We start from the raw sequence: 19,631 nt of genomic DNA on the forward strand, positions 1-19,631 counted from the left end.
ATTTGATGTCCATATTAAAAAATAATGGGTCCAAATTTATAACTTACAAAATTAACTAAAAATATAAAATCATTGGCTTAGCTGTAAATATCTCAAGCCTCAAAATATTCTACTGGGTTCTCTATAACTTGTATGTAGGCAAATTTTCTTCTCTGTGACTCTAGAGTCCACACAGCTATTTGCTGTTGAGTTTAAGCTTTACTGCATTGTGATCAGATAGGATACATAGAGGGATTTCAGTTTTTCTAAATGTGTAAGGATTTGTTGTGCATCCCATTATGTAGTCAATTTTAGATGAGCATCCATCGGCTGCTGAGTAGAATGTATGTTCCTCAGTTCAGGTAGACAGCTCTGCAGATATCTGTTAGGTCTGTTGGATGCATATTACCTTTTAATTCTGAAGTTTCTCTACATTTTTGTCCCAGTGGCCTGTCTGCTGCAGAAAGTATTGTGGTGAGGCCACCTGCCATTACTGAGGTTCAGTTAGTCTGTATGTGTCCTGAAGTTCAGTAGCATGCTGTTTATGAAGCTAGATAATCCACAGTTTGCTATATAGGTGTTTAGTGCCTTCCTCAGGTGGGGAGGGGGTGAGAAGTACAGTGTCAACATCTCAGACATTGAGAGTCAAGTAGATGTCAGGTATACAGCAGACTCATTTATTTAACAACAGGGGGAAAACTTATAAACCCTCCCAGCACCCAGTCATTCTGATCCCTTGACAGTTGACATCACATGTTTGTCCCTCATTGGCTAGGCAGGATCAGCATCTCTGATAGTGCCTGTTGCTAGGCACTCAGGAAACACAGCTTGGTCACTCCTCATTGACTAGGCATGATCAGGACCTCCTGCGGGCCAGGCAGACTCCAAGTTGACCCCCTCTGGCCTGGTAGGCCTTAACTTCCTACAACCTCCTCCCTCCCTTTTTTTTTTTTAGCCAATGAATCCCTTCCTTGAAGCATAAGCCTTAGTAACTACAGTACAGACTGCACTCCAGACCCTACATTTCTTTTAACTTGTTTTTTTTTTTCTGCATCAGACATAGCCTTTTGCTTTGAAAAGAGGCCTCTGTCCTTGACTATCCTACCCAAAGTACAAGTTGTTGTGTATCTCAAACCTGCAGAGAACAATATGTGTTTTATAATAACTTATAAATGGATGAAAGAGACTTCTGGGGAAGAACTGCTTTAGATAAAAAGTTTATTCTTATTTTTTCAAGTTGAAATATACAGATGGAAAATACAAAATATAGAGAATCTAAAATGTACAAAAAGCAAAGTAAAAGAACACTATTTTCTAAAATTAAGAGCCGTATATATGTATATATATCACTATATGCTAGATACACATTTTTTGCTTTTTAAATTGTTTTTATTGAGCTATACATTTTTCTTTGCCCCCTCCCTTCCTCCCCACATACACATTTTTCTGCACTTACATCATATCATCATAAACATTATTGTCAGTGTTGTTCAGTTGTGTTTAAATTGGAATTTAGGTACATTTCCATAGCTGAATTCTATGTCTCTCCTCCTAGCCCGGATGACCTTGAAGAAGACAAGGATGAAATCAGGTTAGCTGAGATGAAGCTGGTCACACTCCTCTTTATTCACACTGCCCCTATGAATCACTTATCTTTCTTTACCTAACTCCTTTATCGAATCTCTATCCTTTGAATCAACTTGGCTCCCACTTCTTGAGAGCGTAAAATGAGCTAGTTGCACCCTGCCAGGCCTGAGCACAGATAGAAGAGCAGGCAATATGGTGGAGCAATGGTAGGGAAGGAGAAATCGCAGGATCGAAGGCAGGAATTGAGTGGAAGACATCGGTGCACAGTTGGTTAGGAGGAAGGCACAGAGGGCATGCCTGATGCAGGTGTTTGGGAGGGCGTTAGGAATGTTTGACTTGTGGTCCTGGGAATAAAAGAGATATGAAAACATTTCCACGTGACTGAATAGGTCAGTTCTTATATTTCATCTACGCATTATTATTAGTCTTTGCTAGTTTTAATGAATCCCACTGTGTGACAAGAGCATGGACTTTGCTTTGTTGTGCTCTCATTTGCTTAAGGCACCCATGTGAAACGTATGGTGTTTGTTGTGAGTTCTGCTCATGATCCTCTGTGATGAACATTATTTTCATGTTATAATTGAGGTCCATGAGCTTCAAGGCCTTCAGTAAATTTGAAACTATCAGAGCCAGAATTTGAAACATATTAGACCCAAATTCCTATCAAATAATTTCCCTATTTTGATAAACATAACAAGTTTTATTGTTTAACTTAGGAAATAATAGTTTGAGAATATCCTCTTTACACTCTGATTTACTACATTTAGTGGATAGGCCAGGGACCCAGAGGAAAACCAAACACTACTGTTCTGCTAAAGGAACACAGCAATAAAGTGAATCCTGATGACATTCTGCTATATGTATAGATCTCACATATGCCTATATGTCTCACTCAGTCAGCACCAGAGAAGCTCCTGCCTGCAGTAGTTGAAAACTAACCCAGAGACCCAAATCCAGACAATATGCAAATTGTGAGGGACTTTGGAACATTCAGTCCCACATGGGATGCTTTCATCAACCCTCCACCCCAGGAGCTCAGGAAACTATGTGGAGAAGGAGGCAGAAAGAGTGTAGGAGCAGAGCTGTGGAAGACACCAAAGAAACAAGGCCTTCTAAATACAGCAGGGCAGACAGATGAGCTCACAGAGAGTGAGGCAGAATGCACAGGGCACACACAAGTTCATCCCAGATGGGATCCCAACACTGTGAGTGGGAAGTGGATACAAGTTCTTATCCCTAACCAAGAAGCTATTTCTAATAGACAACTGATTGCAAAAGGAAACTTCATTTTCTCTAATGGAATTTCACTGGGTATACAAGCCATGCTTAAAAGTAGATGGTTAACTCAAAATGAATTCAAGGGTAGTGTTGTTGTTGTTGTTATATAATGCTTTGAACTTTTTTTTTTTTTAAAAAAAAAAACACTGCTTGTATGTTATGTTTTCTGATTTCTTGTTTCTATGGGGTGTGTGTATGTACATGTTTGTGCATGTATATGTGTTACTTGCTCCTGGTTTTTCTTGTTTTATCCTAGTTATTTTGTTTTGCCTGTTTGTTTCCTAAAGATATATTAGAAAAAAGAGGGGTGGCGGTAGATGGTTTCTGAAAAGGTGGGGAGGATCTGGGAGGATTTAAAAGGGAAGGGAAATTGTGATAGGAATATATTCTGTAAAATATATTTTCAAAAATACAAAAGCAAAGAGAATCAAAGCAAAGAAAAAATTACCTCATTTTAAACATGATGATAAGAAAATGTTTACATACGTTAGTGTTTAAAGCTGAATTTCTTCTCTGCTGCAGCCAAGCCTTAGCATAGTATTAAAAGTGATTGCTAGGAAGAAGAGCAATGCCTGAGAGCACTCACCTGCAAGTAACTGTGCCTCCCAGATCTCAGCTGCCACGTATCCACACATGAGCTCAACTCAAAGCAGAAGAGTCTAAGCTTGTCTCCTGGCTCACAGTACATATTGGTAAATTGTCCGTGTACCACCACTTCCATCTTCCCTGTGTTGTCTTCTATTCCGTAGTAAATGAATTCATCGTTCACTATTTTCTGAAAAAGAAATTATTAACATTCATCTTCTGAGAAATACGTCAAGTGCTGTGACATCTGTGAGACTTAAGTAGTGCTAGCGTGTCTCTGATAAGACAAATACAGGCCTAGGTTTAGAATTATGGGTACAAAACAGCTTTGGGGGTTCTGGTTCACAAACCCTGTCTTTGGAAATGTCTCTCAAGCTTTTCATATTTAAGGTTTTCATCTGATGGGTTATTACAGAAAACCTTCCCTTCTACCAAATCGGTAGAGATGAGAGTTAAGGAGCCCAAGTAGGGAGAAACCAGAATAAAGTTGGCTGCCATTGTGGATTTCTTAGATAATGCCACAAGAACTAAGAAGGGTGGCTTTGGCTCACTGTTTGTCTGAGACTAAGTCCCAATTAAATGGATGATGTTTTCTCAGTGTCCATTTGTGTTCATTCTGTTCCAAATATTTCAACCACTAAATCTGCATCATTTAGCCCTGCTTCTCTCGTTTGTATTTTGTTTGTGTTGTTAAGGTTACAGCCAGATGTACTTGCATGGTCACCTGGACATACTGCAGAGAACACCACAGATACAAGCAACAGGCCCCTGCTGCATATCTACAGCAGACTACGAGACCATGCTTTGAACAAGGTCATCTATGTATGCTATCTGCAGGGACACTGGGGCTGAAAGGCATGCCTAAATCCAAGAATTCCTCAGTCTCCTCTATATTACTTGTCTCCTGTCATAACTTGAGAGGCAAAGCTATATTTTTCGAGTCTCTTACATTTGCTTTTCTTAAGATTTAACATAGGCAGGGAGGGGAGAAGAGAAAAATGTTGAGCTCAATAAAAATCAATTAAAAAAAAGATTTAACGTAGAGGTCACGTGCTTAACAATCTCTAGATGAATCTAAATCCAGTCAGAATGGCTAAGAACAAGAAAACATTGACCAGAAAATGCTGATGTGTTTTGTGGGGAAAGGGTAACCCTTTGGTGAAACTGCAAACTGGTACAGGCACTCTGGAAATCAGTGTGGAGATTTTTCTAAAAGCTACGAGCAACTGTCCCAATGTTTGGCATATGCTCTAAGGAATTGACACCCTTCTCCATAAGTACCTGTTCAGCTATGTTCATTGCTGATTTATTTACAATAGCTAGAAGAGGATGACAATCTAAATGTTCAGATGACAAATGGATAATGATATATAGAATGGAATACTATTTAGCTGTGAAAAATGAAATCTGCAGATAAATGCTTGAAGCTAGAAAATATGCTGAGTCATGCAACACAGACCCCAAAAGACAAATATGTAGAGGGTCTCTCCAAACCCCAGGGTCAGCAGAGTGACTGGCCATGTGGGGCAGGAAGGAAATCTGATTTAAACTGACTCAGTCGCAGGTGCTATTTTAAATGTCTAAAGTCTGACACTGGACAGTTTATTTTCAGGCATATTTAAGCACTGTACAATTATGACTTTTTTTTTTTTTTTTTTTTTTTTTTTTTTTTTTTTTTTTTTTTTTNTTTTTTTGAGACGGGGTTTCTCTGTGTATCTTAGGCTGTCCTGGAACTCACTTTGTAGACCAGGCTGGATTTGAACTCACAGAGATTCAACTGTCTCTGCCTCCTAAGTGTTGGGATTAAAGGCGTGCGCCACCACACCCAGCACTAAGGTTTCCTGATGACAATTAACTCAATCCTGTGTATAAAAGAAGGTGTAAGACATGTTTACATTGAAACTTTTTTTTAAAGTACATATGCCCCCTTCCATAAAGATGGCAAAATTTTATCGACTGAGAAACAATGCTCAAGATAAAAGCCTAGGGAGAATGAGACAAACCTAAGAGTCTAGGGGAGTCAGATGTGACCCCACGGATAGCACAGAGGTGACTAGACTATTAACCGCATCCATTCCCAGCCTTCTGGATGGAGAACAGGCTATACATCTCTTCCTTTGAAGAGACAATCCTGCGTGTTTAACATTCCTGGTTTCCCTAGTATTTATCTGTGAGTACAAGGACCTTGTGCCCTCTGTACAAATAGGTATGTTTTTTTCTTATTTGTGGATGCAAGCTCCAAATCTTTAGATTCAGTGAGTAACCTAGAGTAAAATCAGATTCCAGGAAAGTAAAAAATGACCATAACAGAAACGTTAAGGCTGGGAATAGTAGGGCATGATTTCTATGGAGAAATGAGAAACAATGAGTGTGGAACACTTACCTGGGGAGGGAGGAGATACGACAACACAGAGGGAGATGGAAGGAGGTTTAATTAATATTAAGGATGTATGGAAAAAAACATAGGGAAATGTATTATTTTGTTCTAATTTAAATTACATATACAATCACACAAACACACACATGCATGCACACACACATGCGTGCAAGTGCGCGCGCACACCTATATGTAGTTGGATTGAAGTTATGGCATTTCTCCTCCCCCCACCCCCACCACCAAAAAAAAAATCCTCCTAGACTAACCAAATCTCCAGTGCCAGGAATGGAATACTTTCTTTCAACTTATTAACCAGGGCAGTCCAGCAGACCTCAATAACAATATAGGCTACTGCCAGGCAAAGAATGTACAGCCCTTTTGCTGAAGGCACTACATAGTTCAGACACAGAACTTGGAGGAACTGATCTGGATTTGGCCTAGAAGCCTCCTCATGGATGACTAACTCTTGTAGTTTCATAAGAATCCATGTAAACTGCCAAAGAGAAGAACAATTAACAGTCCAATCCCATCCCAGGTATGCTAGAAATGAACCTGAACAATGGTCAGCATGGCAAGATCTTTGGAAAGGTGGAAGAGTGGTACTTACATCCTGGGAGTAGCCAGCAGTGACTTCATTGGGTATTAGGTCCACTCATTAGGAGGGACTATGATGAATCCGACACCGAATTGTTGAGACGTGGACTCTAGAGGAAAATCTCCTGCCAGCTGCCTGAGCCTGTATGATCTCTAAGTGCATTCTAAATTCGTATTCTATAAGCACAGGGAAGTGAACCTCCCAGACCTCCCCAAAGGAGCTCTTTTTGCAGAAGGTAGAGACCATCAGAAAAGTGTGCAACTGGCCACAATGTACAGATCAAATGACCATGGGGTGCCCTCTTCCAATCAATACATTTTAAACATAATCCATACACTTGAGGCTCACGAAATATCACAGAAGAGGGGGCAGGCAGACTGTAAGAACTGGAGAGCCAGGCTATTTGATTCAGGATAGGTTCTTCTAAAAATAAAGTAAAAAGAGGATGGGAAATAGGGTAGGGGAAATGGTTTTGGAAGAAGTTTGGTCAAGATACTTTGAACCCTGATTGCTCTTTGGGCTGACGAGGGAGGGGGACTTGGTTGGGGGAGGGGGAGGGCAAGGGGATGCGGCGGTGGGGAAGAGACAGAAATCTTTAATTAATTAATAAAGAAATAAATAAATTAAAAAAATTCTCTAAGAATTAATAAAGAAAATATAGGTAAATCAGATGTAATTGAGAGTAGTTTAAAGATGAGGTAATCAGTCTGTTAGCAACTTGCGTTCTTATTCTTTTTGTCACCACAATTATCAGGCAAGGGTTCGAGTACTAGTTATATTTAAGTTGCTACTCATATGGGCAATGAAGAAGGCAAACAAAGTCTTAAGGATATGTGTATTGATGCAAAATACTACAAATAGGTCATCACAGAAAAAATGCCAGGTTTCATGTTGAGTCTCTTTGTAAAAATGTTTTCATGGTGATACCTTGATAAGAATGGCAAGAGGCTGTGCAACACTTGTAAGTGTGAAACTCCACTTCCTGTTTCTGAACAGGGAGGCCTTCGTTTCCTGCATGCATATAATCGATCACATCCAAACTGCCAAGTTACGACTTAAAATCTGAGGTTGCCAATGAAATTTTACAAAATAACACAATGACTTACCGCATACACGGAAAACACTCCATTCACAAATGTCCCCACTCTTTGTGAACAAATAGTATTGATTTTAGGTGTTGCATTGGCTCTTTGTCTCAGGGAAACTGGAATATCCATCATATTGGTGCCTTTCACATCAGATACGCTGGAGGCTCTGTATATTTCTAGAAAACCATTGTGGCCAGTGTAATCTGAGATGACAATGACGTTGTTGGGGATGAACTTCTTCTTTAGGATTACGACAAAAACCTTCACTCTGAAGAATTCAGTCTCAGTGGCCACTGTGGCATGAAACATCATTTTATTTTCTCTCATGTCATATGTAAATAGTTCTGTTGCCTTTAATACCATCACTTGTTTGGGACCTTCTTGGGGACCATCTTCCTGAGAAGGCTGCTTAGGTACGTTCTTCAGTCTTGGTTTCTACATGAAATGCACACAGGAAAGCCAGGAACAGTTAAGACAGACATTAAGGAATATCTTTCCCAGGTAGGGTAGAAAAATATAACCAAAGTCTGATATGCTGTGCTGTAATAAATGGGGACTAAATGGAGCTCTGGCAGTAGCTCCAGCATGTACTAATCACCCATGGTGGGCAAATTGGTTGAATTGTTATTTTTGTGGCGTTTGGGAATACACTCAAAACCTCTGGAATGCCAGGAAAATTCTCTTCCTCTAAGCTACATTTTGAGTCTAACAATACATTTTAAAGCTTAAATTACATTATCTTTTCACACACACACACACACAGAGTACTGTCTTATAAAATAGGCAGCTACTGTAAGCACCCAGGGCTCTGCTAATCTGAATAATTCATATTAGGTGCTCATCCACTTGTATAAGAGGAGCAAGCAGCCCTGCAGGAGAATCCTGGATTTGGACAAGGAAGAAAGGTAGTTATTTGACAACCTGTCTCCACAATACTTGCATTATGCACAACCTCTCTCTCTCTTCTTCCCTCCCTCCCTCCCTCCCTCCCTCCCTCCCTCCCTCCCTCTATCTCTCCCTTCCTTCTTCCCTCCCTCCCTTTTTTCTTTCTTCTCCCCCAACCTCATTTTCTTTGGTTCTTTTGTTTGAGACAGGGTCTCAATATGTATTACTAGCTGACTCTGAAGTTGCTATGTATTTCAGACTGTCTGGCTTTGAACTCACAGAGGTCCACCAGTCTTTTCTGGAATTATAAGTGTATGCCACCATACCTAGCTACTCTGCACTATTTCTGAACTCAGGATCACACTTTGAAAGAAGTATGGTGGCAATTACAGGAAACCTAGAGACCAGTGTAGTGAGGTAGTTATGAACCAACAGCACTCTCTGTGGTCTGTTTGGAAGCCTGTGAATGGTGGGCTTTAAGTCTGACTTCTCAGTGTGCTCCAATGTTTTTGAACCATAGGAAGTGTACTCTGAATGTGACTTAAGCGGTACCTCAGATTGGTGTGAAGAACACCCAACAGAAGGTGCACGGGATTTAAAAAGTAGATGATATACACTTCTTTAGAAATGAAAAAATATTCTCAGGTATTTTCAGAGTTTGCAGGAAAGGAAAATACTGGAAACAGCCTAAAGTCATACCACACAGGGTTATCTTTATAATGTCTGAACTCTGCAGTTTTTCAGATATCAAAATCATTTAAATCTATATTGGTGGGTTGAACAGCAGTTCAAAATATGTTATGTATTTTTAAAAATATTTTGGGGGTAGAAATGTGTGTGTGTGTGTGTGTGTGTGTGTGTGTGTGTGTGTGTGACCACAGGACTACCCTGGATGTTGGTTCTCACCTTCTACTTTGTCTGAGACAGGGTCTCTCTAGTTCACTGTGATGCATATCTAATAAGCTATGTGTCAGTTTCTATAGATTCTCTTGTCACTCTGCCTTGAGCCTCTGCTTTGGTACACATGTGGTTTGTACACATGGATGTTTCTGTGTCCACATTTTACATGGGATCTGGTGATTCAAGTTCAGGTTCCCAGGCTTATGTGGCAAGTGCTTTTATCCACTGAGCCATCTCTCACACCTGCTTAAATAAAGTTTTAAAACTGCACGCTATAGAAAAATATGTGCATTTTGATACAAATTTAGTAGATAAAGGATACTCTTCATATATGTAATAAAAGATAAAACAAACAAGATTGGATAGTGAAATGTGGCATTTTAGAAAGAGATTCTAGATAGTTTCAAACATTTATTTTGTGTATTATCTATTTTCCTAAGTTTTCTAAAATGGCATTTGTATAATTGAAAGATAAAAAATCATTGGTGATATAGCCTGCTTAACTTTATATTTTTATATCACATCTTCCACTAAAATATCAATTTATGGTTCACTGAGTGAAAAATAAAGATGAAAGCCCAAACAACAACAAAACATCAAAGCAAACAAATAAATGTTAATTGCGTCCTTTAAAGAACAAGGATGCTCAGGCGCTCACTACGTCATACGGTTTCTTAATGGAGCAGAACGCAGGAGGAGTAGAAAATTAATCTAGGGAAGGACTGAAAATCATAAAATCAGATATTTAAAACAGACAAGTGACTTATTAAAATAAAACATCATACATCATAGGGGGATCATGGGAAATTCTTTGTGCTAATCCCTGTTGTCATATTATGAGAACAACCCATCATTACCTTGAATGGTGTTGCTGGAGACACCAAACTAGCAGAGGAACTTCTGGATGTTGTTGCCAAAGACACCTGTTGCATACTAGAGTTGCTGGGCCATGATGCTGGAGACTGTGGAGGAGGATTAAAGCTGCTAGGCATTGATGTTGGAGTGACCTGAGAGGTATTATAACTGCCAGATCCTGTTGCTGCAGACACTTGATGGCTATTGTAACCACTGGTTGTTGTTGCTGGCATCACTTGAGAGGCCTGGACTCTCCTGGGTTCTGCTGCTGGGGTGACCCGAGGGGTACTGTAACTGTCAGATACTTTTGCAGCAGACACATGAGGCCTATTATCACCACTGGTTGTTGTTGCCAGAAAGGCCTGGACACTGCTGGACACTGTTGCTGGAGTCACCTGAGAGGCCTGGTTGCTGCTGTGCACTGTTGCTGGGGTGAGCTGAGGAGTATTGTAACTGCCAGATAGTGCTGCTGCAGACATCAGAAGACTATTACAACCACTGGTCATTGTTGCTGGAGTAACTTGAGAGGCCTGGTCGCTGCTGTGCACTGTTGCTTTAGGCATCCAAGAGGTCTGGACAACCCTGGTCGCTGTTGCTGGGCTTTCTTGAAAGACTGGGACAGTTTTAGGCACTGTTTTTTGATACTTCAGGGGACCTTGATGACTACAAGAAACCAATGAAGTTACCTGAGAGGTGCGGATGCTGCTGGAGGCCATCACTGGAGACACCTGAGAAGTCCGATCGCTGGTGGAAAATGGTGCTGAAGGACCCTGGGATGTTGTTAATATGATGTGTGATGTTTCTGGAGGCTCCAGGGGAGTCTGGAGGCTGCTGTAGCCTGTCATTGGAAGCCCCTGAGGAGTCTGTGGTTCACTTACAACTGGGCACCTGTTGGCTGTTGAAAGTTCTGGAAGTTTATGCTCTTCCTGAAACGACTGTGTTGTTACGATGTCAGGTGATTTGGTGAGTGTGTCTTCAGGTTTCTGAAGGGAAATAGATTTTTAGAATTCTTTGTATCCCGATAAATAGGTTTCAAAAATCAGATCAAACACATCTTTACATTTTCCCTTTTAAAAATACTTCTGTTTGGCCAGTCCCCCCTGGGCTGCAGGAGGTATTATAGATCACATATAGAGATGCCCAACACTTAGCCTCTTCCCTTCCTAATGAGAATATCTCGTAGACTGCTGGGCCCTGAATTTCACTGGTTCGGCTTGGAATCCCGACTCTGTATGTCTTATAAAACACCAAAGATAACCTTGTTCAGTCCAACTTAGGGTTGTTTATGGGCAACAGGTTAGCAGCAAAATTGGCTCCCACTTATGGGTTTTTCTTCCCTCAACTTTCCAAAGAAACAACTCCATATTGTCTGCTGTTTTGGCACCCAGGAATCCCTGTCACCACCCTTCTGTGTGGTAGAGATTGAACTTGGTTGGGGTCTTGTGTGAGCAAAGCTGAGCTCCTCTATGAAGTTTTTATCCCCGTTCCCTATAACGGTTTTTAATACTGTATATAAAATGGTTTAAATAACAAGATAACTCACTTGATGTTATTGGATTCTGATTCTATTGATTCATTGGGAACTAAATACTTTGAACAAATGCCAGAGAAGAGGATCATCTCATACAGGAGTAGAAACATCTTATTTATGTCAATCTTCTATTAAAATTTGATGATGGAGAACACTAGGCTGAGTTTTAGAAAGTACAAGTTGATGCTTAATGCCCTTCAACATATCCTTTAAAGTTGTATCCTTAACAACTGATTACTACTTTTGCAAATGTTTTTAAAGGGAGTGATGGGGAGGCTGGAGAGATGACTCAGGGAACAAGAGTATTTGCTGCACATGCAGGAGGATCTAAGATCATATCGCAACTTTTCATGCTTGCCGCTACCCCATAGTCGGGATGGTCTCTGGGACTTGCTGTCTACCAGTAAAGTTCCAGGTTCATGGAGAGATTCTATCTCAAAGGCAAAAACCAGAGAGTGATTAAACAGGATATTTGAAGTTCTCTTTTGGCATCAACAAATGCATGCATACACATGTACGCAAACTAAACACACACACACACACACACACTTGAAGTTCTTCTTTGGTATCAACAAATGCCATGTATGCATGCATATGTAAAATACACACACACATACACACAAAGCAAGTAATGATTTTATATTTTTGTTACAGAAAATTATGTTATACCAAATAAAAAAGTATTCCTGCAGTCCTAACAAAAAGAGTGACCAGACATCATGAATTTGGTGACCCTTCACTTCACTTTTGCTATGCCCTTGGCACAGATAAAGGGCTTAGAGTAAGTACTCAGAGAAAGGTACTGAGGAGAACAAGCTTAGTGGATGCCTCTTCAGTGAGATCTTAGCGTACCTTTGATGAAGGCATCACCATAGTTGATCCTAGTTCCAAGTGTTCCTCTATGTTGGAGACAAGGTGGGAAGTGCTGGATTCGTTCTGACTGGGTCCTATTGCAGCGTGTTTGGCTTTTCTTTTGCTTTTCTTTTCAACTGATGCAGTAAAGAAAAGACAATAAACTGAATGAAGCTGTCCTGTTGTAAGGCAGCAGAAGTCCACCCAGTGATATTTTGCCTCGTTTTTGTGTGTAGGTATATTTCCTGCTACTGTCCCGGTATATTTCCTGCTATTGTTCCAGTATACTACTTCCTGCTTATCTCTGTCACCAACAAACAATACAGATACAGGAACTGCATCAGGATTTGCTTGCTCTTTTCAGGTGCAATGAGCATAGTCTTCCCTTGTGGGGACTTGTATACGCAGCAATCAAGCACCATCCTAGCTCTTTTATCCTATAGTTTGCTTTTAAGAAGAGAAAGATAAACACGGTGTGTACTCATTCATAAGTGGATATTAACTATAAAAAAGAATAAATACACTATAGTTCACAGACCCAGAGAGACTAGGTAACAAGGAGGGTTTATGGGAGTAAACCCACATCTCCCTGAGAAGGAGAAGTAGAAGAGATTTTGTGAGTGAACTGAGGGCAAGTGAGGATGGAACATGAGCAATCAGATTGGGGGAAGAGGAAGGAGAGAGTACTGAAGAGACTACTGGAATGGGGGGACATTTGGGGCTAAGTAAAAATCTGGAGCAAGGGAATCTTCCAGGAATCTACAAGGATAACCCCAACTAAGACTCCTAGCAACAGCGGATAAGTAGCCTGAACTGGCCTTCTCCTGTGACCCGATTGGTACCTATCCCAGTTGCCGTCAGAGAAGCACCATCCAGCAACTGATGGAAACAGATGCGGACCCACAGCCAAACATTAGGCTGAGCTCTGGGAATCCTGTACATGAGACGGACAAAGGCTTACAGGACTCAGAGAGTTCACACCACAAGAAAATTCACAGAAACAACAAACCTGAGCTCACAGGTTCTCACAGAAGACTGAACCAAAAACTAGGGAGCCTGCATAGGACTGACCTAGGTACTCTGCATACATTTTACAGTTGTGTAGCTTGATCTTCTTGTGGAACTCCTAATAGTGAGAACATGGGTTGTCTTGGCTCTTTTACTGGCTCTTGGGACCCTACTCCTTATTCTGACTCATCTCGCCCTGCCTTAATACATAGGGAGGTGCTTAGTCTTACTGCAACTTGATATCCCATTTTTGTTGATACTCATGGGAGATCTGGCACTGGGGGGTGGGAACTGAGGGTGGATTGGGAGTAGACACCGTGGCCAGGGTGTAAAATAAACACATAAATAAATAAATAAATAAATAAACAAACTTATTTTGAAAAAAATCTAAAATTTACATGAATTTATGATAGATTATCTTTTGCAGGTCACCCCAAATTAGAGAAACAGAGGAAGAAATTGTGACCTTATCTGAAGTGTGGCAATAGACGAATAGTGAATTTGATAGCTTACCTTTTGGGTCCCTTTTACTTTCTGGAGATAAGATCTTGGCATGAACCCCAGTCTTAAACTGGAGAGCTCTCTGTTCCAATCAACTGAATGCTAAATGTCCAGAATGTTCCACAGCTATGGGCAATATGCCCACTTCTTTTCATGTATTTTGAACCTAGTAACTTTACAAAGGGGAACTTCTCCACACCCCTTAGATTCAGGATTCTACTTAAATATTGACTCACTTGTTGCCAAAAAAAAAAAAAAATACATTAATGATGGCATATCTTAATTTGGAGTTGTATTAATTGACTTAGGTATTTTTAAGTGTGATATTGAAATCTTACCTTATAAGTGTCTATTCATGCTACTGTATTAAAAGCTCTTCTTTCTCTGAGCAACTTCTGTTTTGCTGTTTTCCTTTTCTTCACCCACCCCCCAAGGACATCTACATCCAGATGCATTAGAATTCTTTTTAGGAAAGGAGTTGCCTGCATTTTCAACAACTTGTTAACATCTGAAGTGCTCCCGTTCGGTAGGTCCCAATGCACATACTGGGGAAGGGGCAGGCATATCAGCTGTAAACACTGCAAGGATCTAGCAAGGCTGGGGAGGTTAGCAAAAGGGTGCACATCAAGGGTGCTCCCCCATTACCTTCTGCCATCTTTTTTCTAAGTGTATCAACAAGCTTTCCAAGTTCTGGAATATCTTGATACAGTTTTATGAGTATACTCAATCCAGCATCCTTTTGGAACTTTTCTTCCATTAAGTCGGCAATCTTAATTCTGTCATAATCATCTTGCATTTTCTTAGTCAGCTGTAGGTCATGGATTAGTAAAGACTTAACTATTCTAAAATGATAGTCACTGATACACTGCAGTCCTGTCAGAAGAACAATTCTCTTGTATTCATTCACCATCTCTCAAAGTATGGGCGAGCCTACAAGAGAATAACGGCATACAGAATTACATACATGGATAGATAATAGAAACAGGGTGTGCCTAGGTGGGTGAACAAGCCATGTGGTAGTGTTGTCCGTAGCTGTGTATGTGAAAAAATGGAGAACTGATGACCAACTGTGCCCCTGTGAAAAGTGACCAGAGAACTGCTCAGTTAACAAATAAGTCTAAGAATTTCGTCCCTGTTGATGATGGCAGCTGGCTTAGGTCAGTGACGGTTGTGACAGCAGAAAGCATGGAAATCAGTGGTTGTTTCAGTGTTCAGAGTATGGGCTCTGAGGTTGAAATTCTGGGCTCTTTTTCTATTATGTAAAATTGATGTTAGACTTTGGTTCCCTTTTCCACTCTTTATTGGGCTGGAACCTGTTCCTGGCTGTCCCCTGGCAAATTCCTGACTTGCACATGCTGAAGTGGCCTTTTGGTAAACAGGCTGCATCATTTCTACACGTACAGGAATGCGTGTTGACTGCAAGAGGGTGACCCTTGCTGGGGCATTGGCCCTAGTCCACTTGGCTCTTCATTAACCAGCTTCAGTTGGCATGCTGTTTTGCTTGGTGTAAGACCTTGCTCTCCAGGTGCACACTGTACTGTCTGATGATAGCATTTACTGGGGGAAATTAGCTAGTTGGTTTTCTTCCTGTTAGGCTTCATTTCTTAGATTCTTTGCTCATAGTGCCAGTTTTCTCTGAATAGGCCATGTTTACATCCTGCTAAAATAACTTTCTAGCTCATCAAGTTTTTGTTTTCTTCTTAATTCCTTGTTTCTTTTTATTTTGGAAGGCCTTGGACAATCTGCACCTTTCACATCTTTTTCTTTTATATTATTGACATCACATACTTCAAAACACACAGCATCCTTCCCTTGCCACGTCTTGTGAAATAGATGCTGTCTTTTTGTCATAATTTTCATATTGCCTTCTCTGTAGGCCTTCTGTGATAGCCTCTAAGAATCAGCTGAGATCCTGCCTTCTACAAACTCCCACATTTGCTAATTCTCAATGGACCAAATGCCCTCTTCTAGAGAGGCTTGATTAGGAATTTCTATACATCCTTTATAACTCTAGAGGATGGATTCTAATATCTGCTTAAATTTGTAAGTAATTTTTGTCATGGGATATAGTTCGTGTGTGTGTACTATTATAATGAGGGTACTAAATATTCTAGGACTATTTACTTAGTTTTTGAACAGTGTTGTCAGGCTGAAAAAGGCCCAGATTATGATGGGAAGTTCTCCCAAGAGACACAGGGAAGCGACTATGAAGAATGTTACAGAGGGTGAGTCAATGCCAACTTTTATGCCTAAATATCTGCTCATCTGCAAACAGTCAAGGAGCTGATTAAAGCTCACTCTCAAGAGCAATCTCCTTTCAGCAAATACTGACCTAAGATGCCACAAACCGAAGTGTTTTTAATAATATGAAGGTTTTATTGATTTTGTGGCTTTTGATAACATTCTTACTCCAAAATATAAGCTGATGTGACATGACAGGAGATCTTGATATCGTGATACATTTTATTCATTCTGCTTACATGTCAACACTCATATTTTTGCTGTTGAAAAGATATTTCTTTTGATTTTGGAATAGTGATCACAATTTCAACAAAGTGTCCAATAATGTAGTATCTGGGCTATTTGTGTTAAAACACATCTTCTGCCAGCAAGTCCTGGATATCAAAATATATTCAGCCCCAGTGGCACGAAGAAATGCCCTCAATTGACACTGAATAAAATAGAAAATGAGAAAGTGTTTTAACTTAGATAAATTTACACTTGAAGAACAAAGTCTCAAGAGGATTCTCTGACATTCAGTAGCTTCAAATGAGAAAGTGGACAGGAAACAACTGTTGGAAGCATGGTAAGAGAACAGGTATGTAAAGTTGAAAGCGCCTCAGAGTGAAACTGAAGCAGAGTGAAAACTAAAGTTGCGTATTTCTAGCTCTGCTTCAGTTGGGAAACCCTCCTCAGAGAGAGAAGAGACAAGGATATCAACAGGGTCACTGAGGGAGGCAAGAATTTAAGCTCATTTAATGTTTTTGTCTTCAATTGTCAGTCACAAGATATAAAGAAAAGGCATGAAGTAGAGACATACCATGAAAGAAATGGACATACTAGAAGTCAGAAAAATGTGTTATTTACCCACTCATAAGGATCTAATATAATCAGTTAATTAACATCCTTTGTCAAATTTTTTAACATATGTAGTTAAATGTTGTTGCTAATAAGACATTCACTAAAGGTGGTTTTTAAAATAAATCCTGTGCTTATTAACAAATAAACCCCAATTTTTCTATATTAGCATTGTATTAATTAGAACTAAAGATAAAAATTCTTATAAAACTAAGCAAATTATTATAGTTTACCTCCGAGAAATAGCAGCTTTAATAATAGAGTTGTCAAATAACAGCTATAAAAAACAAATTTTCATGGTCGATTTAAGAATGCATACCTCAGTTACTAAATGAAGTAGTGTAAAGGCTTAGAAAGTCTGTGCAACATAATAATAAACTTAGCAGTACTAATTTAATATGTGTACCATTCTGAGACCAACATTTAAAAACTTCTGTACAAGTACACATGATGGACATACCCCAGTACACAGAGAGTCTTCAGAACTTTCTGAAAGTATGTATCTATTTATATTTAACTCTCCATCTCTTTCCTGCGTCTTACCACTAGAAAATAAAAACAAAGAAAACTAAGAAAAAAAAAAGAAACAAACAAAGCAAATTAACTTTCAGGATAGCACAGGACGACAATGTCTAAAATGCCACCTTTCCATCTGATGTAGAAGTGAATGAAGAGTACTAAATGTGCTTATGAAATCACTGAAACACTGTGTTCGCAGCAACTATAAATCGGAGATGTTTTCTGCCACACATGCCCATTGACCCTTGTGTTGTTTGCTATGGGAATCCTAGATGACGCAGCTTGATGTCCAGATGCGTTTTTTTACTGAATGTTATTTCATGGGGATTTTTTCTTGTTACCAACTTGTCTTTTACTCAGTCACTCATCAAAGCCACCAGGTTCTAAGCACTCCCTAGCCAAGATAACCAAAACCTTCTTTTCCTTATTCAGTTATTCAGACTTACCTCTAAAAAGTTTGTTTTATAATCTGAAATGTGTGCTATGTGTTTTCCTGAGCTCAGTCCTCTGTGCTGGAGGAATAAAGATGTCTGCCATCTTCCTGAAAGAATCATCCGAATCCAGCTACCATGGGTTCGTTGCTGACTGCAGCTGGCACCAGCTCTGCCTCCTCCTCTCTCAACCAAAAGATCCACAAAGATTTTACCTGTAGTCTTGTGTATTTCACAGAGTATCCAGTCTCCACAGAAAGCAGGGCAGGACTCACCTCTTTAGAAAGTTGTTCAGCGCTCTCCAGATTTTGTAGGGTAGAAAGCAATTCTTGTGTGTGTGTGTGTGTGTGTGTGTGTGTGTGTGTGTGTGTGTGTGTGTATGTGTGTGTTTCTCTCTTTCTCTTTCTCTCTCTCTCTCTTTCTCTCTCTCTCTCTCTCTCTCTCTCTCTCTCTGTGAGAGAGAGGGGGGATGGGTGTCAGAAGAAGTTAAAATAGTAAAAAGTAGTAAATCTGTTGGAAAGTGAACCAGAGGACTTTGAAATCTCCTGAAATTCCAAGGAAATAAACTTTTTACAGAAAGAATAGAAAACTGACCCTGGTTAGAGTCACTGCATGGTCTGAATATCACTGAGTGTCTTATCCTGTGCTCTTTTGTGGCGGAAGGCGTGATAAAACAGTGAGCTTGTCTCCTGGCAATGTTCATAGCTTTCAATTTCCTCGGAAAGTGAAACTTAAGAGTTATTTTCCTGTGAACATTAAATTACCAAAACAAGTCAAAGAGAGTTAGTTACACTCAGGATTCTTTTTATAAGTCTTCATAGGTACAAAATTCAGATTTGCAATCTTCATGTACACAAACTTACAGGTGAGTCCCTAGGAATCTACATTCCTCTGAATGAGGGAAAAGGGAGGCGGGGAGGGGGCAGAAATTTTTAATAAAAAAATAAAATAAAATAAAAACAGATTAAAAAAAAAAGCCAAGTCACTCAGCCACTTTCTTTCCTGTTTCTGATGCAGACAGTAGCAGGAGAACTTGGCTGTGTCGGTTGCCAGCTGCACTTGAACGGGTTTCAAAGAAAACCTGACACAAGATAGCTCTTGGTTTAAGTCGTTCTGTAGCGTCCACTCATTCATTAGTGGTTCCCAAGGCCTGGGCTTGCAGAGCATAATGTTGTTACATACAGACGACTCCAGGCTCCCACCTAGAATACATAGAAAGCAATCTGGCATTAGCTGCCCTCTTGATTGCAAAATTAAGCTGCCCTCCTTCAATGACAAAGTTAATGCTTCCTCGTTGTTTCTATGTTATTTATGGGGTAGGCACAGGATGAATTGGGGCCTTGGAAATGGTAGAAAGGCTTTGAGTTTTGAGTAAGATCATGGGCTGAAATAATACTTGTTCTGTTGTGCTTTTCTATGGAGAATTTAAGGATTCAGAACTGGTGAAATTCTGAGGTATTAGAACAAATGCCCTCGAGTAGTGGATGCTAGTGGGAGCCTGCCAGCTGGTCTGTAAATAGGATGATGTCATGGCTGGGTGATTAATACTCTCCAGGGTTAGCAGATTCACCTGGATAGAAAT

At 40.0% G+C, this 19,631-nt stretch overlaps 1 protein-coding gene across 3 annotated transcripts; it reads right to left on the minus strand.

Moving 5' to 3' along the window:
- Positions 1-1,188: 1,188 nt before the first annotated feature.
- Positions 1,189-18,410, minus strand: LOC126502153 (inteferon-activable protein 208-like). 3 transcript variants are annotated; one of them, XM_050142989.1, is made up of 7 exons: positions 18,325-18,410; positions 14,667-14,951; positions 12,513-12,649; positions 10,132-11,112; positions 7,508-7,924; positions 3,431-3,619; positions 1,189-1,544 (listed from the first exon to the last, which is right to left on the minus strand). In XM_050142989.1, the coding sequence occupies exons 2-7, from the start codon at positions 14,929-14,931 to the stop codon at positions 1,470-1,472; spliced, it is 2,064 nt and encodes a 687-aa protein (XP_049998946.1). In that variant the 5' UTR covers positions 14,932-14,951; positions 18,325-18,410; the 3' UTR covers positions 1,189-1,469. The 3 variants fall into 3 exon arrangements, with proteins under 3 accessions (XP_049998946.1, XP_049998945.1, XP_049998947.1); XM_050142988.1 differs by lacking the exon at positions 1,189-1,544 and adding an exon at positions 1,553-1,910; XM_050142990.1 differs by lacking the exons at positions 1,189-1,544; positions 14,667-14,951; positions 18,325-18,410 and adding exons at positions 1,553-1,910; positions 14,034-14,581.
- Between the last annotated feature and the right edge of the window lie 1,221 nt (positions 18,411-19,631).

Source organism: Alexandromys fortis, unplaced genomic scaffold, assembly GCF_014885135.2.
Source record: "Alexandromys fortis isolate MF-2015 unplaced genomic scaffold, M_Fortis_MF-2015_v1.1 scaffold_51, whole genome shotgun sequence".
Taxonomy (NCBI): domain Eukaryota; kingdom Metazoa; phylum Chordata; class Mammalia; order Rodentia; family Cricetidae; genus Alexandromys; species Alexandromys fortis.

Excerpts from the sequence above, each read along its gene's own strand:
- LOC126502153 (XM_050142988.1), bottom strand. The coding sequence starts at position 14,931 with ATGGTGAATGAATACAAGAGAATTGTTCTTCTGACAGGACTGCAGTGT. Across the intron at positions 7,925-10,131 it reads CTCCAGCAACACCATTCAAG|AAACCAAGACTGAAGAACGT; the intron begins GTAATGATGGGT and ends CATTTCATGTAG. Across the intron at positions 1,911-3,430 it reads GGAGGCACAGTTACTTGCAG|GACCACAAGTCAAACATTCC; the intron begins GTGAGTGCTCTC and ends TTTTATTCCCAG.